Source organism: Halichondria panicea, chromosome 2, assembly GCF_963675165.1.
Source record: "Halichondria panicea chromosome 2, odHalPani1.1, whole genome shotgun sequence".
NCBI classification, from domain to species: Eukaryota; Metazoa; Porifera; class Demospongiae; order Suberitida; family Halichondriidae; genus Halichondria; species Halichondria panicea.
In genome coordinates this window covers 5,286,736-5,312,569 of record NC_087378.1, presented here as the reverse complement: position 1 = coordinate 5,312,569, position 25,834 = coordinate 5,286,736, and the positions used below count along the sequence as shown (strand labels likewise).

At 41.3% G+C, this 25,834-nt stretch overlaps 5 protein-coding genes across 7 annotated transcripts in view; 1 reads left to right on the top strand and 4 right to left on the bottom strand.

The window, feature by feature from the left end:
• Positions 1–27: 27 nt before the first annotated feature.
• On the bottom strand, positions 28–6,799 carry LOC135331210 (uncharacterized). The gene is made up of 15 exons (XM_064526289.1): positions 6,558–6,799; positions 5,909–6,280; positions 5,237–5,776; positions 4,414–5,112; positions 4,265–4,360; positions 4,106–4,216; positions 3,775–3,975; positions 3,440–3,645; positions 2,674–3,318; positions 2,468–2,596; positions 2,230–2,300; positions 2,125–2,165; positions 1,939–2,047; positions 803–902; positions 28–657 (listed from the first exon to the last, which is right to left on the bottom strand). The coding sequence occupies exons 1-15, from the start codon at positions 6,652–6,654 to the stop codon at positions 103–105; spliced, it is 3,972 nt and encodes a 1,323-aa protein (XP_064382359.1). The 5' UTR covers positions 6,655–6,799; the 3' UTR covers positions 28–102.
• Positions 6,800–6,840: 41 nt separating this feature from the next.
• Positions 6,841–13,165, bottom strand: LOC135331222 (E3 ubiquitin-protein ligase KCMF1-like). Of its 2 annotated transcripts, XM_064526303.1 has the most exons (8): positions 13,022–13,165; positions 12,814–12,891; positions 12,114–12,284; positions 11,585–11,832; positions 11,229–11,373; positions 9,654–9,836; positions 8,178–8,313; positions 6,841–7,087 (listed from the first exon to the last, which is right to left on the bottom strand). In XM_064526303.1, exons 2-8 carry the CDS (start codon positions 12,881–12,883, stop codon positions 6,949–6,951), a joined length of 1,092 nt encoding a protein of 363 aa, XP_064382373.1. In that variant the 5' UTR covers positions 12,884–12,891; positions 13,022–13,165; the 3' UTR covers positions 6,841–6,948. The 2 variants fall into 2 exon arrangements, with proteins under 2 accessions (XP_064382373.1, XP_064382374.1); XM_064526304.1 differs by lacking the exon at positions 12,814–12,891 and having other exon boundaries at positions 13,022–13,127.
• Positions 13,166–13,203: 38 nt separating this feature from the next.
• On the top strand, positions 13,204–14,898 carry LOC135331223 (uncharacterized). The gene is made up of 5 exons (XM_064526305.1): positions 13,204–13,442; positions 13,493–13,628; positions 13,691–13,864; positions 13,927–14,103; positions 14,456–14,898. Exons 1-5 carry the CDS (start codon positions 13,257–13,259, stop codon positions 14,710–14,712), a joined length of 930 nt encoding a protein of 309 aa, XP_064382375.1. The 5' UTR covers positions 13,204–13,256; the 3' UTR covers positions 14,713–14,898.
• Positions 14,866–18,639, bottom strand: LOC135331217 (M-phase inducer phosphatase-like). Its single transcript, XM_064526298.1, has 11 exons — positions 18,257–18,639; positions 18,043–18,137; positions 17,792–17,861; positions 17,360–17,465; positions 17,103–17,252; positions 16,490–16,852; positions 16,295–16,423; positions 16,132–16,236; positions 15,735–16,027; positions 15,555–15,675; positions 14,866–15,349 (listed from the first exon to the last, which is right to left on the bottom strand). The coding sequence occupies exons 1-11, from the start codon at positions 18,373–18,375 to the stop codon at positions 15,125–15,127; spliced, it is 1,776 nt and encodes a 591-aa protein (XP_064382368.1). The 5' UTR covers positions 18,376–18,639; the 3' UTR covers positions 14,866–15,124.
• Positions 18,640–18,708: 69 nt separating this feature from the next.
• The window catches only part of LOC135331216 (kelch-like protein 20), a 45,022-nt gene continuing 37,896 nt past the window's right edge, over positions 18,709–25,834 (bottom strand). For both annotated transcript variants that reach the window (XM_064526297.1, XM_064526296.1), the window contains 7 exons: positions 24,947–25,719; positions 24,678–24,887; positions 23,952–24,162; positions 22,928–23,145; positions 19,454–19,657; positions 19,161–19,268; positions 18,709–19,076 (listed from right to left, as the gene is read on the bottom strand). In XM_064526297.1, coding sequence (XP_064382367.1) covers positions 18,880–19,076; positions 19,161–19,268; positions 19,454–19,657; positions 22,928–23,145; positions 23,952–24,162; positions 24,678–24,887; positions 24,947–25,676 — 1,878 coding nt within the window. In that variant the 5' untranslated portion in view covers positions 25,677–25,719 and the 3' untranslated portion in view covers positions 18,709–18,879. The remainder of the gene's footprint in view (positions 19,077–19,160; positions 19,269–19,453; positions 19,658–22,927; positions 23,146–23,951; positions 24,163–24,677; positions 24,888–24,946; positions 25,720–25,834) is intronic.

Below are 25,834 nucleotides of genomic sequence, written 5' to 3'. Positions count from 1 at the left end.
AAATTTACCCGCTATACAGTATTATGCTCTACACATGTAGCCTCTTCTTTACGACTATACATGCATGTAATGACTATAAAATAAATATAGATCTATTAATTGTTATACTTCTGTTTCTTGATTTGATGTTCTCGGTTTGCAAGTTTCTTTGGTAGTAATCAATACAGGTATACTCTCTTCGGGTGTTATGTGACAACTGGTTGCGGGCACGGTACACATTGGGTCTTCTGGGGTAGTTTTGTCAGGTGCATCCTCATTATCCAATAATTGTTCAGATGACACTCGCAGTTTCACGGTACACATTGGGTTTTCTGGGGTAGTTTTGTCAGGTGCATCCTCATTATCCAATAATTGTTCAGATGACACTCGCAGTTTCAGGTATCCCTCACTGTCAAGGTTACAGGACGATTTTGTTGGTGACATACGGAACACTTGCATTGGAACGTTTAAAAGGCTTCCTTTTTCGAAAATGTCTCTGTCAACTTCACAGTTGCAAGCTTCATCAGTGGCAACAACAACTGAAGTGCATATACATGTATCAGAATCTGCATCTTCTTCAATGGCCAGTTCAGGCCCCAGACCTGCTAGTGCATTGGCCTCCAAATGCCCGGCTAAAGGCTGGTGCCTGGCTTCTACCACACTCAGGTTCAGGTACTCCTGTATTTATAATAATGAAATCTTAAACATGTAGCAGACAATATATATCCTACACGTAAGTGTTAGTACGAAGTGCTGAAGGTATTCCTCACACTCTTCTATATAACACCTCCAATTGGTAAAAGACAAACTATTATCCACTTACTGTTGAGGTTTCAAGCAAATTAGCGAAAAAGGTGACAAGTTGACCAAAAGTGGGCCTCTTTTCAGCATCTTTATCCCAACACATCTTCAGTAAATCAAACCTGGAACAGATAAATTTGGTGGAAACTGTGTAGGGTAAAAAATGTTTACAGCATGCTCAGAAGGCTGTCTGTAATCAGTGGACTGGACTGGACTGGACTGGACTGGACTTTGACCTGACTATTGACACCAATTACATTCCTTTTCCTCATACAAGACCACAATGACAAATGATTAAACACATGTACATCTAGCTACATTACAAATTAATGCTTGTCTTTAGGTTTGCATGATGATGGAAGAGCATGTTTCCTCATAACAAGACCACAATGACAAATGATTGAACACATGTACATCTAGCTACATTACAAATTAATGCTTGTCTTTAGGTTTGCATGATGATGGAAGAGCATGTTTAGCTTTCTGTATAGTAGGACAGGTAACTGGCCTAGCTGGTTGAGACCATGATGCATTCTTGCTTAATTGAACCACAATTGGAGCATCTATATAGAACTGTTGTTTTTAGGCTCAAACGTAGGTAAAATTGAAAATGGTACATTGATTGTAAACACTTTCGATAAAGCGTGTCTGCTTCTCTGTTGAGCCGTGGAGAGTGAATATTTGCCACTTTCAAATCGCTTGAAAAATTAAGGTGCTGTTTCAGTAGGGATTTGAAAAAAGGGCGTGAATGTTTAAAGACCCACTTGGGAACTGTTTACTCACTGTAGATCTACCTGTAACGTTTCCCGTGTTTGCGTGATTTCCCCTACTTTGAGCCTATAAACAACAGTGTTTACAATCATTTGTCATTGTGGTCTTGTTATGAGGAAAAGGAATGTAATTGGTGTTGCAACAGTCAGGTCAAAGTTCAGTCCAGTCCAGTCCAGTCCAGTAGTCCAGTCCACTGATTACAGACAGCCTGCTCAGAACCTTTAACATTATACCCTACATTCGCACAACTATAGTCTATACTAGTTATCTAGCGTGTGATAATTATTAGACAATCCACGAAAGTTTTCTTTCGGAATTTGTTCGTTGGTAATGCACCTAGCTATTCCCAGGGCAGCCATATAACCTTTCCCTATCTGAGGAACTCACATTTGATTGCTACAGGTGACTGGTTGAGGAAGTCTATGCCCCTGGCTTAGATACCTTGTCAGTGCCTCAATGGAGTTAGCAAACAAGCTCTTGCCATAAGGAAACTGACCTGCATAATATATGCATATGTAGATTGTTCGTTGACATTCACCTAATACAGTACGTTATTCATGCACACAAACATACCATAGGTGAGTATCTCCCACATAACTACACCATACGACCAGCTGCATGTGAAACACAATTATTAATAATTATTGGGCAAATCTGTGATTTATCAATCAGACTCACACATCACTTTTTGATGTGTGCTTCCTCTCCTCCAGTGACTCCAGAGCCATCCACCTGGCTGGTATTCTTCCCTAAAAGACAATACTCTTAATCAAGTGAAAGTACACAAATAATGTAAAACAGTGACTGTCTGTAGCATGACAATAATTATATGACATCATGCACACAGTGCATACAAAAAACTTTGCCAAAAATCTACCAAATTAAGTATGGAAGTCAATGACTGTGGGGATCTTACTGGAGTTATCTTTCGATAGTAATCTTTTCCTCCTTGATTCAGATCTCTTGACAGCCCAAAGTCTCCTATCTTGAGTAGGAAGCCTTCAGCAATAAGAACATTCCGAGCAGCCAAGTCACGATGTACACACTACAAACAAGATCATTCAATAGCATATGCAGTCGTATTTAACGCATAAAAAATGTGGAAACGCTTGGTTGACTTACCTTCATTTTCTCCAAATGCTCCATTCCACGTGCTATTTGATGAGCAAAGTCGACAACTTCAAAATAACTCAGTTCACCAGCACGACCCCTTGTCATAGACACATCACTGTCATTCTCCACACCTACACTATGATTACCTGTCGCACCTCCAACACTACCGCTGACAAGCTGCTCATCACCGTCCAGATTCCGATAAGAAGCTGTTCTATTCAAATGAGCACAGTAAACACAGCTACTACAATACGATGACAGTTCCTTTTTGTATTTGTAGTCGGGATTTGTACTATCCATTGACTCTGACCTCACATGACTTTGACATAAGGATATATCAGCTGAGTCTGATGTCACAAGACATTTACATGATTTTGGTACGTTGATATAGGAGGGAGGGTAGAGCAAAGATGTGGTATTCGATACATCAGACACTTTTCGTTGAGGCTCCAAGTGATTGTATGCCGTATTGTAATAGCTGTCAGGTGACAGTCTCGAGTAACTTCTGTTCGAGCCTTCAGGGTATTCACGATATGCACAGCTACTGCTCAGTCTGTCAAAAGAATAGATGGAACCTCCACTAGAGAGGGGGGAGGCACTGCTTGGTTGGATGGGGTGTGCTGTGCTGTCAGGCTCCGGTGAAGGACTCGCAATCTGCATGAAAATTTGCATGAAAAAATGTCTACTGGTAATAATTATTTTAGGTACAATTTTCCCCCTCAACAGCTGGCAATACATAGCTACCACAAAGGTAAGATATCGTAACACTGCCCACCTCGATGGCTGGTATGTTGCAGCTAGAATAATAGTAGTCACTGCTGAGCAGTTTCATGACCCGGGTGATGTGAGCCAACACCGCCGGTTCAATATCGGAGCCAGAGTGAACGGGGCTTGTACTCAAGGGGGTGTCATGAGAGCTGAGAAGGTTATTCCGTACGGTTTCTGCTTTGTTAGGAGCACTCTCTTCAAAAAGTGACAAATCTATAAGGAAATACACGTAAAAATTTCTCGGTGCTGACTTCTACGTGGTACATTGTCTCTATAAGTAATGTAAGTGTGTTATGCACCAATCATGCATTGTTCAGTCTGACTGTCTTTTACGATGATTACCTGGATTTTCTTGCTCATTCCTGTAGTGGTGGTTTTTGGAGTACTTTAGGACCTCCTGATAATGATATGGACACAATTGGTGGGAATAGGTGGGCTCAAGGGGTGGGGGTTGTGGAGCCTTCACTGTGCGGACGGACTGTAGATACTCTTTTAGGCTGCCAAACATGGCAAACTCCATCAAAATGTATAGTGGCAGGTTATCTGCAGAGTGAAAGACACACACCTGCATGCTAACACATTTAACAGGAAACGAATGATTGTACTTGTGTTTTGGTAAAACATATGTTGCTGGGAGTGACTACTGTGATCAAAAAGTAGCTACTGTGGTTACCAGGTTTTGAACACACTCCGAGAAAGTTGATGATGTTCGGATGAGGCTCCATTTTTCTCATCGTATCCAGTTCGGAATGCAAATCCATTATGTCTGATGGCCTCGCATTGCCTGTATAAGCAGAGCATGAGCAGAGTGTTTTTAGGACATTCAGCTTACGTTTCAATGTCTTCACGGCTACCACTTTTCTACCCGAGTCGAGCAAGCAAATCCCTTCAGCAAGCGCTTGATGGACCACACCAAACTGACCCTCACCTGTAAGAGTTAATTATTAGTCACATCAGCAAGCATAATACAGAAGTGATAACCTAGAATGGACCCAAGTTGCAGCTTTTCCCGGGGAAACTCGTACTGATCTTCGACTTGGGACGAGGCTAACTGGGTGTTCATAGGTAATGGACTGATAGGTCTCTGCACTAATGGACTGTTTGGTTCTTCCGGCCACATTTGCAAAGGGCTATTCTTTATTGAATGGTACTTAAAACAAATTCTCATTAGAAGTATCACTGTGGTAGCCACCAAGAATGCCAGTAGTACACACACAACAATAATAATAACAGAATCAAACGTTGGTCGATTGACTTGCAATACTACAGGCTGAATAGATGAATTGGAATCTGAAGACAGACATTGGTATGTGCCAGATTGATTTGACACGGAGTTACAGATGACAAGAGCTATTTTCTGGTATAACTCCAATGCTGCTCCGTTTGCATTAGGACTGTCACTGATTTTGAAACGTCTATCTCGCAAAACAGCGAACACTGTGGGCACTCTGATACTATACACTTCACAAATCTGTGTTGCAGTCAAATTGAATCCAGTGTTTATTTTTGGCTGGTATAAAGTATGAGTTATGTTTGGCAAGCCTTTGGTCACTTTTCTCCAGACCAAAGTAGCATCACCTCTGATAGTACCTTCACACTCAAACAACAGATTAGTATGTTCGTTGATGGAATATAGTGCGTTTTTAATTGGAGCAATTTCTGGTTCCACGGTAAGGTACTCTACAAAAGCATAGAACGCATGAGTATATAACAATTATAATGTTTGGGGAATTCCCAAGCATTTTTCCTACATACTACTCTACTTTATAGTGTATACTATTGAGTATATCTCATCTTAACTCACCGGGTTTGATATCCACATACTTGACCAGTTCTCTCCTAACACGTGTAAAACTGACACTTAATTTCAATTCAATTTCATCGTCTAGAGTGACATTATCCACGACTAAAATAGACAAGTAAGTATTCGGAATAGGGAAACACTCCTCTTTTTTCAGAAAATCTCCTGACCTACTGACATCATAAAAAAGTACCTCATAAGCTCTGTACCTTGAAAAAGCAGACACAGCACTTGCATTACGCACTGTCACAAATGATGGAAAATCTGATTCTTTTGTGAGGCAATCACAGTTAAAGTAAAATCCAGGATCATTTCCGTTGGAGTTGCAAATTGTCATGGACTCAATGCTAAGTTCTCTAGGATCGAGTGGTATGTGTGAAATGTTGAGGTTGCGGCTCATACTCCATTCAATGTCAACCTCTTCGTTGATATTATTAATGGACAATCGTCCTCGGAAGCAGACAACGAGTGTGGTACCAATGTGGGGTTGTTGGAATTCATGTGCATTCTCAAGTGCTTGAATATCATCGGGACTTGACGGCTCTGAAAAATAAAATATTTTAGTCGTTCTGTCAAAATCAAAATGTTGAAGCCCACACATGGAAACTGATATGAGCTATGTGTGCGTGTTAATTACATGCACAGGTGGTATAATTGTTTATTCAATTAGCTTACGTAATCTTGTAAACACTAGTTGAATGAATAATTCACTGCACTTATCCAAGCTTCCATCAGGGCGACTTGAGTTTGAGGTACTGACAATGGCACAGCTAATGTTAGCATGAAATAGTTCGTCTGCACTTTGAATAATTAACGCATCAGACTGAGATACATATAATTGACTAAGCGACATCTGGTCAGTTCCACTAACAGGGTTTGTAGAACCATAGTACAATTCCAATTCCAACAGATCGTTCGAGTAAACACGCCACCTGACTCTATCACCTTCACAAGTAGTATCAGATGAGCTGAAAAGTAGTGGGCATGTAATGTTTTTTGGCTCCCCCACGATAGCAAAGGTATTGCAGAGCTCATTACTAGGAACACCTGAGAATAGATAGATTTTCACAAAGAATGAGCCATTAGACTAGTTCACTAGCCTTCCTGTTGACGAGCAGCTAGTACATGGGTGCATGTGAGGATATTTAGTTGGGGAGTATGAATGCCATGCGTCTCATGTACACTTGAACAAAGGATTCTATGTTCCACCATACATTATTGTATCTATGGTTCCACAATGCTATATATTATAGCTATTATATGGATGAAGTAATTTCACATAATTATAGATACAGTTATAACACACAGACCATCTGTTCAATACCTCCATTATCAATGGCATCAGCAGACTGGAAACCCAGAGGCCATGATAGTAGAACACATGCACACAGCACCAGTAATCCACTAAAACTGATCTCCATCACTTCAGTTTTCAACAGAATTTAGATGTAGCCAGCAGGCTTATAGTAGTTTCCTATTACAGTTTGCTGACACTAAACATGCCGTATTAAACGCAGGGCTTCTGTTTCCATTTGCAAGTTCTAAAGCATCCGTTCTGAATGACCCTCACCATTGCAACTACCTTAACCCCACAAACTTAACTATCACTTGATTGATACAAAATCAATTAATTATGAATAATAAAATTAATTATGACAGTAATTATTATTATTATGCAAACTTAAAGCAACATAGACTAAATTGACACACAAGTGCTACGTATCTTCCCCTTCGCTACTGCTATCAGAAAATGCTAGAGTAGAGAGTAAGAGTTCTTGCACAAAACGGCTCTTATCTACACGACGTTTGTGCAGTTCTACTTGCTCCTCTTCTGTTAGCTGTGGCTGGGCAGAACTGTGTGAATAGAGTGAAACACAACAAATAAAATAATGGTATCACACAAGTACGTATTAATATACACACCGTATATGCTTGATCAGAGGCCGGGCAACTAAATGTTTCATTTTGCTGGCAGAGGAGGCTACAATTCGAGAGAGGTCACTATTCAAGAGAGGCGTTTATTAGCCCCAGCTAAATCAATAGCGTTTAGTTTGTCATCAAAACCAACGAACTCTGCCATGAGAAAGTCTTTTAAAAGCAACAAGCTGTTATCTAGCTAGCTATATACCAATATAGCTACCACGTGCAAAGACATAGCCCCAAAGTTCACTGAGGTTACTATTTGAGTGCGGCCTTTGATAAAGCATACCAAGATTACGCCCACCCTAATTGCATGCTACAAAACATCTACAGGTGGGATGGGCTTAATTTCAAAAACAGTAGTTTTGCCTCGAAATTACGTCCACTCATCAGAACTACAAGTCTTTCTGTCTGCGTCTGAAACCTGCCAGCTTTGAAATACATCAATATACAACAATAGTGGAGAGTAGCTACATGTAGGTATAAAGGAAAAGTATACAAGTGGGCGTATTCTTGAGGCAAATTAGCCTATATAGGAACTTTCACTCAAAGTGGGGGTGGGCGTAATCGGTAGAGTATGGCATACCGTACAAGCAGGTATATTTCGAGGGTATAAACAAAAGGATTTAACTTTTACGGACTAGCAGCATAATTATGATACTAATACCGTATAGCGGGTAATTTTCGGGGGGGGGGCAAAATATTCGTGGTTCAGCAATATTGATACATTTCGTGGGTAATATTTTCGTGGTTGCTACTTGGATTGTAGGTAAAGGTAGGCAAGGTCGCTTCATTCGTGGGTAAAATATTCGTGGTCAGACATCCAACCACAAAACCACAAATATTTTTCCCCACGAAAATTACCCGCTATACGGTACTTAAATTCGTGGGTATAAATGTTCCCGGTACATGTTTGGTCAGTGAAAATCGCTAAAGTTTATAGCCTCGAAATATACCCGCTATACGAATCCACATGAAAACAGGAGTTCATGCACTCCTGATAAAAACAATAAGCACTGTGTACCTGGCTAAAAGGTGATTGCTGTCAGGCTCCAGAGAGTGACTGGATCCCTTCTTGTCCTTGTCCAAGTCGATAGTTATGCTCCTGGATACCTCAAATGGGTCTTTAGAGAGGGACGCCTGAAACAGTCCATTACCACCTGGAAGGATAGGGAAGGGTGGTTAATTGATACAAGTACGTAACAAAACAAAAGTAAGGATTGAATGGCTGTTGCCCGGGCAACATAATGCATAACTGGGGATAAGTACACCAGTGTCCACTTGCAAACTATCAACACAGATATAACTAGAGCACTAAAGTGCAAACCCTCGGCTGGTGACGTGACACGATTATAAAGAAATCAGAAGAGTTATAATAATAATGCAGTGCATGTAGTGATGAATATCATGTATGACTTATTTAAACTGTCTAGCACAGCAACTCAGGAGCTAAACGAGACTGGAGGCATGCTGAAACATTTGAGAACAGGGTTTTATATGCACTGTAGACTAGGATCACAGCAAAGAAGCCTGGAGTCTTATACAGAGAAGTATGGCTCCTGGAGTAGGATCCCAGAGTCGGCTAACAGAGACAAACCAGACACAATTCTAGCTTTCTATTGTATTGACCCTTTCCACAAACAATCAGTAATTATTGGCTTATGTTTAGAATAATAGCCGCACCTAATTACATTGGTTTATGTTTCAAATAATAGCCGCGTTTAGTAGTACGCAATTAGGTTTAGCTCGCCTTTTCTGCGAAACAAAGACTTCTTTGTAAAATCTGCCAAATTTTAAGCCTTAGTTTTAATGCTACAATTTTCCCTACGTACAAATTGTGATGCCTAAATCACCAGGTGAGCGACAGACACACACACGGACACACAGACTGACTGACAGACTACTGCAACCGAGGGTTAACAAGGCGAAGCGATGAGGGAAAGTTTTGTGGAATTGGTGGTTGAAGTTATATATGTGCCATTAAACCATCAAAGGAAGCTACCCAAGAAACCATTAACACACATACATTTGGAATGGCGAAGGCGATGAGGGAAAGTTTTGTGGAATTAGTGGTTGAAGTTATGTGCCATTGGACCATCAAAGGATGTATTACCTCGTTGATACATACTTAGTGTCACTGGTTGACAAATGCAGTTGGTCATTATCACTTACTTATATACACAACAATGAACTCTTAATGAAAGCACCACGGGTGCTGATGCCTCGGTGGAGATGCCAAAGCTATACATAACATAAAGCTGCTTTTATCAAGAGTTCTCTTGCTTTTATACATCATGACAAACATTAATTTTCTGCATGCAAACTCACACACACACACACACACTACCGTATACCTCGCTTGCGCATGCGCACCGAGGCATAATTATGACCAATGCAAAAGCTACCACCATCTTTTACATGTTATTGCTCACTGTTACTGTATTAGTGTATGGAAGCAGCTACATGTACCTTCATGTAACTGCATTCTTATGAGGCTAACCAGCTAAACTGTGAGTATCTGATGTCAGCAGTCCACCTGCCCCTGAGGTTATCTTGCGATACATTGGTCTCCTTAGGGGAGATCGCCTTTCGAGAGCTTGTCTTTCCTGCTGGTCAAGCAACTGTTGTATGTGAGGAGGAACATCAGTGGGAGCAAGCCGTTGCCCACCATGACTGCCACTACCTGGAGGAAGGTTTGTGTGTGTGCGTGTGCGTGTGCGTGTGAATAACATAAGTTTTATGGTGGAAATACTATAACAGTGGGTAATTTTCGTTGGTGCAAATTTTTGTATTCATAAACTGCTCAATTAATTTTAAATATTCGTATATACAGCTCAGAATAGTGACGTACAACTGTAGAACCTATTGCGCATAATAATTTCGCAGTTAGAATTTTCGGATAAAATTTCCACCATAACGTACATGCATTTACGGTACATGTACATGTCTAATTAACATAATAATTTATTATACTGAACTTAGGTACATTTAACTGAAGTGCTAAACTCTCTGCCGAGGTGTGGTGCTATAATATTTGTCATAGCCAGAGGAGTGGAAACTACGTTAGTATTGGAGCACTAGGCTGCCACAGCCTGGTAGGCATATGTTTTTATTTATTTCATGGCCATTGAAAGTAATGAAGAGTTTGTATCAATACAGGCAATGATAATATTCATATTCAAGCTAAAACTGTTTGTCTTTAGTACATGAAGAGTAGAATAGCCATCAGAGATCTGTGGTGGACACTCCTTATTTTGGCGTCAGTTTTCTAGAGCTACAGAGGCCATGGAGTGACATACAAGAGCTCTATGACAAGATCTATACTTACCTTAGAGCCAGATGTTTAGATATTTCTTTATTGTGATACTTGTTCTGTCATATCTGCTCTTTTGTACTATCAATACGCAAAAATGATCCAAAAATGAACAGTAAAGTGAGCGCTCTGCAGCTGCAGAGTCTCGATTCTCTATGAAATGTTTACATCTGGCCCTGCCCCATACCTTGTTTAATTAGATCATTCTTAAATAGGACATGATCATCAGCTAAGAAGGTAGAAAACTGACGCAGAAGTTTTGTAGCTAGCTTTACCTAAATTGCTGTACAGATGCTGAGCGGGAACGCCCACTTTCTTGCGTGGGCGAAACACTATATCCTAACCTTAAGCTGTCGGGCGGGCGTAGGGTATAGTAAGACATAGTGTAATGATGTGTTTAGCTTCCCGATACAAACAGGTTTCACTGGGACTAGAATCACAGCAAAGTCAGCAAAGAAGTATTGGAGCCGTCACAAAAGGTTAAAAGACAACTAACATAAAAATACTGGAGGGTTGAAAGGTACAATTACTCTGCCATGGCTGGCAACAGTTTATTAATACATATGCAGCGACAAAGGGTGGTTGTGTCAATAGGCAACATGGTCAGTATGGTCAATATCTTGGGGTGTACCTCTACACTTCATATAGTTGTAAGTCACACTTGCCTTTCCCCAATGACACCACCCTTTCGTTGGCTTGCTACTTCCATATTATATAATACTATAATACTAGGCAATGGACCACATTGCTACTGCTACTTACTTGAGAGCTGTGATAGAAGCTCAGTGATGGGGTCAACATTGTCCTGAGCCTGTCCACTCTCCCGAAACATGCCAACGTAACGATCAAGCCCTGCTCTTCGACGCCCTATTAGTCTGCGGACCCTGCTCTGAACAGTGGGGTCATGGTGAGAGAGGGTCAAGGAGTGCAACATTCTATTTCAGGTCTGATTTGTTGAGCCTAAGACTAAGCACTAGTTACATTCTTTACATGTACAGTGAAAACATACATGTAGACAGATACGTGCAGTCACCAAGCCGCTTTAATATAAGCAAGTACAATACATGTAGAACAAGGGTGTGTGTAGCACGAACATGTAGTTATATCAGAGAGGATATCTCCATTTCCCTGAGTGCTCGGTGTTCGACAGTAAGATGCGTGGGTAGGTCATCAGTGAGATGATTAGGATCCCCTGAGGGATGAGTGGCACAAACCGGGCAGATGACCTCTTGAGGCACCCCGTCAGCGTGTTGTTTGGTTACGTGTTCTCTCAGCTCTGGCTCGGAGAACCCCAGTTGACCACATAAGGGGCAAGTGAATGACTGGGCATGCTCTGGGCTTTGGGAGTCACCACCAAAAAACAAATCTGAAGGTGTATAGGGGAATCAAAGATAAACCATGTTAGCATGTGAGAGGTATTGCTACTGCCGCCTTACAACAAACATTCGGTCATGCACATGTGCAACGTAATTGCTGTACACATACAAATCCAGGCAGGTTCATGATTGCATGCCCCCTTAACTAGTCGTGCGCACTCTTTGTAAACCATCATAGCATGCCACCACATCCTATCCACCAGAACAGCTAGAACACTATCAGCTCAATTCAAACACATATTCATACAGTGTACCTACATGACTTACTTACCAGCATCGACTTTAGTGAGTATACACTGCATTGGGTGGCTGCTGCTGTGTTTGCCGGTTCCTGTCTCTCCAGAACTATAGCAGTCACCACAGAGGTCAAAGTCGTAGCACACAAGGCATTTGTAACGATTTCCAGAGAACCCTCCCTTCCCGCAAGCATCACAGCTGACACCTGAGTGTGTGTGTGTGCGCGTACAAAGTGTTTGTACACTAAACAACATGCCATCAGTCACTTCATTGTTTGTATAGCAACTAAAGGGTGATCAGCTAGATAGAGACACAGTAAGATTGACACAATGTGACACAACTCTCACAACAGATACATGTACATATGAACACCCGTAAAATTTTGCTAAATGAATACAGAATCTTCAACAAGCTTGCTAACATGTATGTAGAGACGAGATCAGCTGGTATACAATTCGATCACACATCTTATTCTACAAGGGGAAACCCGTGAAATGCCTGCCTTATTAAATGGGAGTTGTCAGACTAGTGAGCTTAGAGTAGGTAATCATCACAAAATGATGCTCTTACTCACAAATTGGTCATAATTGCTCATTTTTACATAGTAAAAGCATACTGTACATCAAGTTGCTTCTAAGATGATATTAATAGGCCATCGAAGATATACATACTTCCATACACACAGGTCTGCATGTACATGTACGTGTACGTGTACGTGTGAAGTATGTAATTACCATTATGCCTGGACATGTTTCGAGACATTCTGGGGACTCTGGTTGGATGGGGTTTGGGTGTGAGACTCATGAATTAAGCTGGTAAGCAAAAACATATAATATTCAACCATACGAACCAACACACCAAATCTAGGAAAGACAGAACACACATAGTTACACACATAGTTACAGTCACAGTGACACAAACTAGCAGATGCATGATCCTCACCAGGTTCCTTATGTACTATACGTCTCATTCACTGACTGGCAACTCTTTATCAGATCTGAAAGTGAGCTGCCATTTTCTTCCACGTTTGCTGACAAAGCGAATGGCACATGATCACAACATTACTGGAAAGCCCCTAACAATATTCTGCGCATGCGTACAAAACGAAGGTGTGTCATCACCAGCCAAAAGAGGGGAGGGGCTGCTTAAAAATATACAACGAGTTGCTAGTAGAAAGATGGCTTCAAAATCTCTGACAGCATTGCCTTCAGTGGTCTCTATTGTGGCAGAGAAGACAGTAGTTGCCTTGAGATGTCATACTAGAGGGTTTGAGAAGGTGCTATGGCCAATTTTGGCAATTATCCTCACGGCTGGGGCTCTTATTTGCTTTGCAGTGGCAGCTGGAACTCCAATGTGGGTTCAGGTAAGTAGTGTATCTCTCTATGAACTATTGGATTTTTACTGTTGCCACAGATCAATTTGTCAGAACCGACAAGTACAACTGATCCTGACAAAGGATATATTGCCTTTGGCATTTTCAGTGGCTCACATGTCATTGAACTGCGAGCAGATACTTTTATTGACAGGGATGAAGAAAGTTACCTTGTTTGTAAGCAGTTTATTATAGTTTCATTGATTGTGGTCTTTTTCAATGACTGTTTTTCTCAACAGTTGAGCGATACACAAACATCCTAATATCTCGACTCTACGCAACCTTCGCTTTCTCACTGATCGCTATGCTATTCTGTTTGGCGCTTATTGCTGTCACTTTTATAAACAGCTATCAAACTGTGACAACATGGTGGAAGGGCCCTTCTATGATGTACATCTTGAGTGTTTTAACAAGTGAGTTGGTTCAACTTTAACTAACCAATTATTACTACATGATGTATTCATTATTCCACTAGGTTTGTCTGCATTCACAGCAACTGCACTGTTTGCTGATTTTTACCTCTGGGACATGGACACCGCAATTGTGTTTATGGATAGCTTCATCATTCCAGGGAATGAAGCAGCTACATTTTACCTAATGAGTTACACCAGAGTACCAACTCTACACTATTCATCTGCACTACAGATTGGAGGTATAATTATGATGGATATTATGTTCTACCGTACACATGTATAATTTTTCGCTGGTGCAAATTTTCGCTACACGGATGGTCTCAGAGCCACTACGTAGACTTCATTGTAAAACATCACGTGAATCACTTCTGTTTCCAATCCCTCTCTACTCTATCTATGATGCCAGCTTTGCATGTAAAATACCGGTGCGTGGGACCAGTTTTTTCCCGCGCATTAACCACTCTGTCATTCAAAAACATGAAATTTTGCACCTCACAAACATTTTCTGCTATAATAATTATGGTATGTCAAGTATAATAATTATGTTGATCGTGGGTCCACGTGCTAATTGTTGTATATTCCTCTTTTTAGGCTCTTTTCTGCCAGTGTTGGTGATTCTCATCTCGTGGCGACTACTGGTTTTGCTTCCAGTAGAGAAAATCCAAAACAAAGGAGCAGTGGCTGATGCGGAAGGGAATCCAGTTCCTAATGCTTCCATGCTGCCTATGAGCAATATGGCCATGGCAATGAATGCCGCAGCTGCAGGGCCCATTTCTCCCATTTCCGGTGCGCAAATGCCCGTCCAAAGTGAGTTCAGTGGGACTGGAGACAAAAGTATGCTCTACTAGCTAGCATGAGTGCACTGACTGTGGACACAGGTAGCTATAGATCTAACATACCACAACATTAAATGTCTGCATGCATGTATGATTACATACACTAGCTATAATTATAGGCAGATAATAGTTTGTTTAAATATTGTTTACGTATACAGTAACATGTTTGACTCTTTGTAATTATTATTATACAACTGATCAACAGACAGACAATAAAAGTTTATAAAACGCAGTAGATCACTACAACAACGAAGTAAAGTAATCATGTGCTGTGAAAAATGCGAGCGATATCCCAGAATACAATACAAATAATACACATTAATTTAGTCTATAAATTATATACAAGTGTAAGTGTGAATAAAGATCTTTCAGAATCATTCTTTTAAATAGTAAAATTTTGACTAAGCCGCTTGAGTTACTTTTGTCATGAGTTCAGACTTGGACTGGATGCAATTGAGCTGAGTGAGTTAGATTTTGGTCTACTGTCGGAGGTAACAGTCGTTCGTCTTCTGCACCTGCTTGGGACTTGTCGCTTAGTCTGAAGAATAGAGTCACATCCCCATGATTTGGCTCGCTGCTTGAAGTGCCGCAGATCATCCTTATGGTTCTCATCTTCCATTGGGCAGTAGCTCTTAGGCTCACAAAGCTCCTATAATTGTGTATAGTTTACTAATTACATGTATGTATAGGTATTATGATATACCACACCTACGAGGAGGATGTACTCATATATCTTCCTACGCCTCGGAGTAACCACGTGGTAAACAATGCATGCAGGCACTGTGTTGTACATGTACGATTGCTAAAGTTTAACACCCCCAAAAACAACTAACAGAATGCAAGTCACCACATACTTGGAATGTAGGATAGAAAGCCTTGTATCCGCCTTCTAAGAGGTACAGTTCAGGGTAGTACAATTTTGGGAAGAATTGTAATCCATTCCTTTTCCTATCAATATCCCGCAGTAACCGACACCTGGAGATTGATCAATGTGCAGCATGAGGATACAAAACTGAAGTATTTGCGAAGCTTACATTTTCGGTCCACGCTTGGAAGAGAACTCACAGTGAAATATATAAATAATTCTTTCTCCTTGTTTTGGATGCTCAGGATTACTAAAGAACTTTTTCTTTAGAACTTCTTCCTCGTAGATATTTACAGCCCCCTGAATATGCCCTCCTTCATACTCGTAAGGGTAGCGACAGTCTATAATAGTATAGGTGTCAACTCTGTCAGTGAATTCACCAGCCATCAGTCTGCCTAGTGTTTCAGGGGACACACACTTGAGCCCCGGCAGGCTTCCATTCACAAGAGGCAAGGCATAGGGCTGTATTGAATGTAAGTAATATCTCACTCAGGTACACAAAATAATGTGCAGTCGTGTATTCGTAAAAAGCTGCCTACTATACATGTAAATAAGTGTACACTTGCCATGGTTTCATCTCCAATGAGTTCCTTTGGAGACAGAGGAGCAGCTTTTCCTGTTCCACTGATGAGAGGCATGCAGTAAGACTGCGAGCGCAACAAGCAGCGACCCTGTACAATAGTAGTTGGAATAATGATACGCACAGAATCGTGCACGCAATGGACACACCTTTAGCTGTTTGGTATGGGATGAGAGTAGAGTAATTGGGGAGTCCTGAGAATTAGAACAGTGAAGAAAAGGAAGTGGTGGTCGCTTCGGCTGATGTAACTGAACAAATTCACTTGAGGGACTCGAACGCTGGTAAAACAGATAATCATACATACAGTGTATGTGCATTCTTGATTGACAGAGCTCTGCACTTACTTTGAGATGTGGTTTCTTTGTGATACACGTAGTGGAAGGTACATGTATCTGAGGGCTGCTGTTAGTGCGTGATGGTCGAATGGGTGTAGGGCAGGGTAAATTTCGTGCTTTGCTTGCGAGGGAAGAACTACTAGAAAGTGGTGCGCTGAGTAGTGTCTTTATAGTGTCAGAAGTTGAATCTGCCATTTCGTCGTTATCAAAAACTTCTATTTCAGAAAAGTAGCCATCACTGTCGGCAGTGCTTGTCAGGCTGCTTGGACGTAGTGGGAGTGAGTGGGTGGAGCCAATGGATTGAGAAGGAAAGGAATTTGAGTCGAATGAAAACACAACTTGGCCAGTGGGGGACATCAGAGTCATTTTTTCCTATTGTGTTTTTTGGGGACAAATTAATGTCATGATCGAAATACATTATTAAGTACATAAATGCCACAAGGTTCATGTAGATGCATATAGGGATGACATAATTTTTACATGTATGAACATAATTATTACAAAAGGTTTGTTACAAGCTCACATTTACAGGAAATTTTACAGCAAACTTTCACAAGCACATAGTGACTCTACTGAAAGTACAGCAAAGTGAAGCACACATGTAGTACAGTGCACAACTTACCAGTGGGGAGCTGATCTGTCTGATCCAGGAGCGTCCAGTGCTCTCTCGAGTAGACATCTCAGCCAGTGAGGGCAGGGAAGAGGGACGAGTGGAGTGAATGGTAGATAGAGAGGGTACTCTGAATGCTGATTTTGAGGGATCTCCAATTTTCTGTGTACAAGAACATCATTAATGAAAGTGATGATTCTTCCTACTGTGAGTGTGATGCATTTATTAGTTATGCATGTGTGCAAATATTATACTGAAGCACAACATACCTCATTGACGAGTGACAAAGATTTTTTCTTCAGCCTTTTTGCTTGCAAAATTATTCTTTTACCTGTGCTCAGTGGACTATTTGCATTCAGCTCACTCAGTGGGGACCTGTACGGTAAAAAAAGAGGTACTCACCACACATCCTACCAAAGATATTAAAACATCCTTGTTCACTATAAATATGCAGGCTTCAGGTTTCTGGGTGTGATCACCTAAACCACTAGAATTCCTTTTAACTACTTAGTATCCTAGACAACGGGTGATCACATTCTTCTTAGACACAGAATAGTAAAGCATAAATTATGAAGACTGAAATATACCAGACTGTTAGCACTACAGTTGTTGACGTACATGTACTCACATATTTAGAATACCAACAAGCCACAGGCAACGATATTCAAGACCAGCAAGACAAAACATAGATACGTAATTACCTGTTATTTTCCAAAGATAGCCCATCATTGGAATTTTCAAAGAAACATGAACTCAAACTGTTACCATACCCTAAAAAAAACAGCCAAATGAGCATTAAACACTACTACATTGTACTACGCACACAATGAGTAGATAAGATCATTAGAACCACACCAGTAGCCAATTTGGCTGGCAACTGTGAAGCCATTAAGGTTAATTATGTAGACACAAGTCACACAATAGGGTTGAAGCATTGCGAGGACTTACGTACCTGTATCACCTTCTAGAGACGAAGGGGACTGCATGCTGTCGTCCATGTCGTTTAGAGACAGTCTACGCTTTGGTGTTATAATGGCACTGGGGACACTGTCGAGAAGTACAAAGTTGAGTGCCAATACAAATATTGTAAAATCAAACACCAGCAAGCAGTCACACATTGTGGCTTTTAACATATCAAGTGTGATAGAGAAGTATATAAATTGAACCTCTGGTTTTCTCTGTATTCATTGCCACCCGGAGAAAAGGGAGAAAACAACTTCTTTGCTTCATGGGCCTCCTCCAGTCTGGTTAAACCAGGAGTTGAGAGTAGTGCTTTATTTTCCATATCTAGATCTCAGTGGACAAGTAGATCTAGTTAGTTAGCTAGCTAGCTATTTCCAGAAAAGGTGTCTTAAACTTTAAAGTTAATTAAAGGTACGTACTAGAGAGGTGGCAGCACCCTATTTCAAATAGCACTGTCTAGAGATCCTGTCAATAGTACAAGTAGTAGCACATCTCCAGTTTCACTGTAACATTAACAGCACTAGCTGCAGCACTTTCAAAACCCTCACCCTCTGATCGACCCGTGATCGATTAATTGCCTCTGGTCTCCAAGCGAATGCGACGTCTGTTTATAAAAACCGCCAGAATCAGTATTTGAGCATGCGCAGTACGTAGCTTTTGATAGAACAGCAACATGATAAACATAGGTATAAAACATGATAAAACTGAGAGATGATCAGTGATCATTCTAAAACATAATAAAGATCAGAATTCAGTATAGAGATAATGATGTATGCATACAGATTAAATGGTGACTGTGAGGATGAGAAGGTTTGATGATACAAGACTATAACTGAGATTCAGGTTCCCAAAAATTTTTCATGGTGGACTGAACAGGCCAGAGATAAGCGACTGCGATGCCAGGAACTGAGCGACCAAATACAAGCGGAGCGACTTCTTTCCAAGTTCCCTCATCAGGGTTGTATCTCTCTACAACGTCTACTGTCTTCACTCCATTGTACCCTCCAATGGCGTAGACTTCATCTACGGGAAGAAAAAGCAGAGTCACAGTATAGGTGAAAATTTCTTCCTGTAGACAGCCACTCACATAGCATATTAGTCACTTACTTCTAACTGAAGTAACAGCCACTCCAGTTCTGCTGTGTAGCATTGGGGCAATCAGACTCCACTGGTTGGTAGCTGGGTTGAACCGTTCCACCTCACACAGCCATTGTCCTATAGACGTTCAAGTTAAGAGTTGTAACTTGTTTCATATAAAATCGTATTCTATTCCCACAGAATTTATGGGAGACAAATGGGTTGGGCATAGAAATAGATGCAATTTACATGTGTATTTAGATATGTATGATCAAGAGAATGGGAAACATTTAAACCCCCTCCAATCAAGTCTGTGCACTGACCTGAATCATAACCGCCGACAGCATAGAGACAACTGTTGAGGGCAGTGACACTGGCTGCGCCTCTTGAGCGGTGCATGGGGGGGAGATCCTCCCACTCATCTTTCTCAGGGTTGTAACGCTCCATTGAGTTCAGGTTAGACCGAGTGCCATCATCACGGTTGCTGCCACCTACCGCATACACTAGGTTGTCGATGACTGCAACACCTGAAGGGGAGACAAAGAAGCATTATAAGTTAAGATCGAGTTATAACATGAGTAGAACAGTCATTATTGAGAACATAGGCCATCAGACACTTCAGTACATATGCAGAGAGTGATGCTATACATGGGAACGTATGGCACATTCAAAGCGTTGGTTATGTTGTTATAACTTTTACAAGAAAGCACCTATAGGAAACTTCCGATAAAGGACCCTCCAAATAAGGGGGCACACTATAATTATACACTTATTAAGTGCCATATAATTATTTATGGAGGATAGTGCTTCCGTCCCAAAATTTATTGTGTATAACACTTCCGAATCAAGGAACCTATCCCTCTCTTCACAGCAAAGAAGCCTGGAGTCTTAGAAATATGGCTCTTGGTACGTTTTGGAGCTAGGACAGAGGAGGTATGAGAAGAGAAAATAATTAGGTTTGGTCACGTGCAAAATTCAACAGTAAAGTCAGTGTTGCATGTGACTAATTAACTCAAATCGAGGTACTCGTGTCAGACCTCCTCTGGAGCTAGTTTTATCAAAGAAGCAACAACAACATTCTTGCTTTCTATTCTAGTGATCCTTTTCCATTATTCCTGGTACGGGATCACTTCAGCTGTAAATATGTACCTCGAATAAAGGCCGCGCGTAGGTAGCTGCAAACGTGCAAGTTCAAGCTTCTTAGGTTTTATTCGATAACGAAGCTATAACATCAAAACATGCCACTATTATAAAACTAATACCGTGTTGTGTGAAGGCTATCCATGCTGTAAACACACCGCCTATGGCATCGAGGTAAGCAGACTCGGAAATTACAAACAGACAGACCAAACAAACAAATCAACAGACTACTATACCCGCACAATACCTGCTGTGCTGGCCGCCGCACGGCCTCGGGTAACAACACAAACTAGCAGTCATTTTAGACTTACAAAAATAATTCTAGCTCTGTGTTCTTGCTCTTATAGAATACTTAATTCTTACATACTGGAGGGCAACACGAAGCGTTTTTTTTTTTCGTTCCAGGCCGAGAAACTCTCACAAAACAAGAAAATGTACTTAAAATGGCTGACAGAGCCAAGGCCTCTCGTGAGCTTTCAGTAGCCAGTAGCCTTTTTACTCCTCGAGTGGCCCTGCATATAGTTAAGCTACAGTAGCGGTGTCTATTATTCGAGCTATGAAATGACTACTGCGTTTTAGCTGGACTTTCCAGCTCATACATCTAGCCCAGGAATAATTAGTGAGCAAACGGTTTGCCGTAACCTCGAGTGGCCCTGCATATAGTTAAGCTACAGTAGCGGTGTCTATTATTCGAGCTATGAAATAACTACTGCGTTTTAGCTGGACTTTCCAGCTCATACAATACATCTAGCCTAGGAATAATTAGTGAGCAAACGGTTTACCGTAACCTTAAACGATGGCGGTTTTGTGAATTTGCAGGAAGCATCTCTAGTGGAACAGATTCCATCTTGAAAGATAGAGGTGTATCTGAATGAACATTTTAGAAGAGGGGGGGGGGACATTTGCGCCAGCTGGGGGATATCCCCACTTTTATGAGCGAAGCATTACCTTACCTTCCCTAGACCATACATGTAGATCGAGTAGAGGGATTGGACGGAAGTACCCTTGAAGTACCACCCGTGTATCTCCTGCGGTTTTAATTAAGTAACAACACGAGGGCTAACATGTTTTCCTGTCGGTAAAAAGTTCAAGAGCAGTTCTGCTGCTAAGCATCAACTTTCATCTCATACTTGAGGCCATTTGGGACACAGCACATTACTTAGTTACACAGCCTTAGCTATAATTATTATAGGTACTATAGGAACACAAGCGCTTTGTGTACTCTAGCTACTTCACGACAATCGATTAAATTTTTCTTTGCTCCCAAATGATACCTATCATCAGGGGGCATGTGATTCAGTAATGAGTATAGCTCTGAGATGTATGGAATAAGTTTCCCGAGCTTTTGTGGGAGGTATGAAGAGAAAAAAGGATGGTTCCAAAGCCACTACATAGAAATATTTTGCTTCCAATCCCTCTTCTACTCCATCTATGCCTAGACCCTCCTAAGGACATTGCATCCATGGGTACTTTTTAGTGTCCAACCAATATATCTGACGACAGAACATAATATTCTAGAACACTTTGTCAGGACAATCAAGACGTGTTATTTATACCTCTGCACGGTGTAGTACGTACGTGTAAGACGTGTTATTTATACCTCTGCACGGTGTAGTACGTCCTGTAAGACGTGTTATTTATACCTCTGGGTGTAGTACGTATATGTATATGTACATGCATTTCCTGTCAATGAAAAATTAATCTGAGAGGTTGAAGTTCAAAATGACAGCTTTGTAGCTTTTGTCTTCTTCTTGTACTTTTTTTCTACTCGCACTAAATATAGCCCTTAGTGCGAGGATATACAGTCATGCAGTTACATGTATAAGAAATAAATGTTTCTATGATTGCTAAGCACAATTCTGCAGTGGCTTTCAATAGCTATACAATGTAAGTCGAGAACAAAGCTCTGGGTTAGCAAATCCACGAATCAACATCTAAAGAAAGGTGGCACCTATAATTATACCGTATAGCGTGAAATGTTCGAGGCACTTCAGGGTCTCATACAGGATTTTTAGCCAGGGGGGAATGACGACGGCCATAGACCGTTGAAAATTTAGGAGTCTGGGGGGCATCCCCCAGAGAAAATTTGGCGGAATGATTGTCTAAGGTGCAATTTGGAGGTTTTTGTGCTTTAAAACTAGTTCTTAACTGTTTTTACTGCATTGTACACCTTCACCTCGCCTGAAAAAAGTTTTAAGCAAAGCAGAAAAGCTACTCAAATTGACCTCTTTTGTGTGTACGCTCTAGAGCCAATGATCCCACTATGTACATGCACTACTTACATGTATGTTGTAAGGTTTAAATTTCAAAGGGTATCATAAAAATGTATACATGCATTTTGTGTATCTGATAATCTCCTGTCTGCACGTTATAGCAAATAAAAGAACTGCTATAACAATGTTTGTGTAGGATTGCTAACCCCCCCTCTCTACCACATCTCACAGCCCCACTCGAACATTTCACACTATACGGTAGTAGCTCTTAGTTGTAGTCGCGTTGCGACTGCTGAGCAGTTACAGCTAGAATAGACACACACACACACACATACACACACACACACACACACACGGTCAGCTTTACCGTATACCTGCAGCTACACACCAAGATAAGAGTTACAAATGACATAATTATACAAATTATGTAGAGCAATTACATACCAACATTCCTCCTGGGAGTCTTCATTGGGGCAATTTCAGTCCACATGTCAGTCTGAATTTCGTACTTCTCAGCCGAGCCAAGGATAGCTTTTCCACTGTAGCCTCCAATGGCATAGATGGCGTTGAATGAAGTACCCGTCACTGCGTCCCGCATGTCTCGAATGGCCCCTACTCCGAGGTTCATGCGAGCTGTCAGCATATTGGCTACAGGCATCCACCTAAATGGGTGAGTTCATAACTGTAACACACCAATGCTGAAGTCTTGTGTGTCTAACCTATCATCTGGGCTACCTAAAACAATACCAATGAAAAGATCCATGGTATTACAAACATAAACGTAGCCTACATGTATACCCAAGCTCCCTTATGATCACCTACCATATACTGGATTATGTACACATCAACATACGTGTCACTCTTAGCTGCTACTCCAATTAGTAGTTAGCTCTGCACTAGAACGCTAGCTATTGGTAGCTGCAAAAGTGAGAAAAGAGCTGCATGCAAGGCTTTACTGATGCAGCAGCCTTTAATTTTAGACTTTGGGCATCCTTTTTAACATGGTCAATCATTTCCCACTCTTTAAGTTCCCTGTGATTCTGCCAGCATGCAGTAAATGCAAAAAGTTCATCATGATATCAATCATGTGTGTATTAGCAGTAGCGAGTAGCTTTATGATATGTAGGTTTAGCACAACATCCAACGAGGTATCAGCATCCGCGGTGCAAGCACCACCCACGCCCTATAATGGTTCATTGCCTTAATTATTAATTTATAGGGATCCTACTTCCTATGGACTGTCTATAAAGCACATGCGTACACGGCATAGATCAAACAGTGTTGACCCTACTCAGTTGTAAATGTCGTTTATATCATAATACAAGCCACCTGTATCATGGCTATCTTTAGTGTGCTTGGATTGAACCCACGTGCAGTTGTATGTACTCCCCGAGGGGCACACATGCATACTGGACAGAACTGCCCCAGGGTACAAATCCATGGTACAACTATCACATATTAGATGTACCTTTTGATACGGGGGTTGTAACACTCAACGGCATCAGTACTTGTTTTTCCCTCCAAGTACCCACCAATGGCAAACAAGAGGCCTTGCAGCACTGCCACGCCCACACCACTCCTCCGATATCTCATCTGAGGAATAACATCCACCACCCAGCGATCCGTCTCCGGATCATAGCACTCCACATTTCCCAGAGTCTCGTGCTCAGATACACCTCCTGCACGGCACGAGGGTGCATGAGGCTACGTGTAGTTTCAGCACATTCAGTTTCAAGGGGTGCAAAGTATTCACATAATTATGATAGACCACCTTGTGTCTCAGCTCTTCTATTATACAATGGGCATCATAATATTATAATATTTACACCATTGACTGTTATTGTATACTACATTCCTGACATTTGAGACAGAGAATGTCATTAACATTTCTGCAAGTGTACACTATTTTTGTGCCAAGATCTATAATTATAGCAAACAATTGCCTGAGAGGCAAGATCTACTTCAAAACCATCCGTTAGCAATTAGCATGATACATGTAGTCTGGATTGTGAAGTTAAATACAAAACGTGTGTGTATTTTATGCTGTCTGGCATAATGTACATGTATAACCATTGTGCATGTACTGTACATATATACAAAGATAATATACTAGTCCGAACAGGAAGAGAGAGACGATTCTAGATACAACCGCACCTGGCCCAAGTACATGTTGAAACTCAACCACTCAGCTTACCAAGAATATGGATGACCTCTCCAGCCCTGAGGGTGTCTCTGGGCCACCATTTCATAGGGATCTGAGTAGGGAGTCGACAGAGGTGGGACATCCCACTAGGGTACGTCTCGTTGTACAGGGCTCTGGCTGCCTGGCGAATTAGCCGCATGCAAGCATCACTTGAGCTCACTAGAGAGTTTGCTGCAACTTCTACCGCAAAAAACTCTTGACCTATGGAATAGATAATTTAAAACTAGATGTACGTCACCAGGAAATCCATCCAAATTTACCTAACAAGGGAAGCTTGACAAGGTCCAGAAGCTCAGCAAAATGAACCTGTTGTTCAGAGAGGTTGCTCCTCGACCAGCGAACAAGGCCCTGAAATACCACCTCTTCCCCATCAGGTAGGTGCAAGTCATTCCTGCTCATGAAATGTTTCATTCGAGAGTAGGAAATCTGCAAGAAGCGTTCATGCCTCGATACTTCTGAGAAATTTTGCCTGGCAAATTTTAGAGCAGCCTCTAACAGTTCCCCACAAGATTGGAATTCGGCAAAATCTGCAACATCTAAACAATTGGAGGAATCAAGTCGCTCCTGAAGGAATTTGCAACATGCTTCACTCGCTCGCAACATTTGCAGAAAATTTGAAGCTGCCAACAAGCTTTGTGCATTCTCTTCATTGATCTCTAGTGTGCAGGTATAAGCAAACTTGATGAGGGATTCGAGTGCTTCCCCATCCACTCCTTGGATCACCACTCTTCTCTGACCACTCTCAGCCATCTGCCGACAAAACATGGCCCTAAAATACATGCTACTAGCCGCAAGAACAACTCTGTGCGCCCTAAAGCAGTTTTGATCAACAGCCAATTCCACATCACACAATTCTCCATTTCGTCGAAGTGTATACATGCTCTCGAGCATTTCCTTTGGGAGAGAGTCATCTACAAAGTTCGGCATGGTATTGGAGAGAACAACACCAGAGGGCTTGGTGGAAATAATTACATCTTTGGATGTATCCATGTTCAGGGGGCTTCACACAAGGATCATGCTACCATTGTGATGCCTATACATGTATAAACAAAAAAGTGTAAAAGCACATGTACATGGCATGTGTGATCTTATGCTGGCAAGACCTAGGCCTATCATCATAATTATCATGGCCAGGTACATTCACTTAG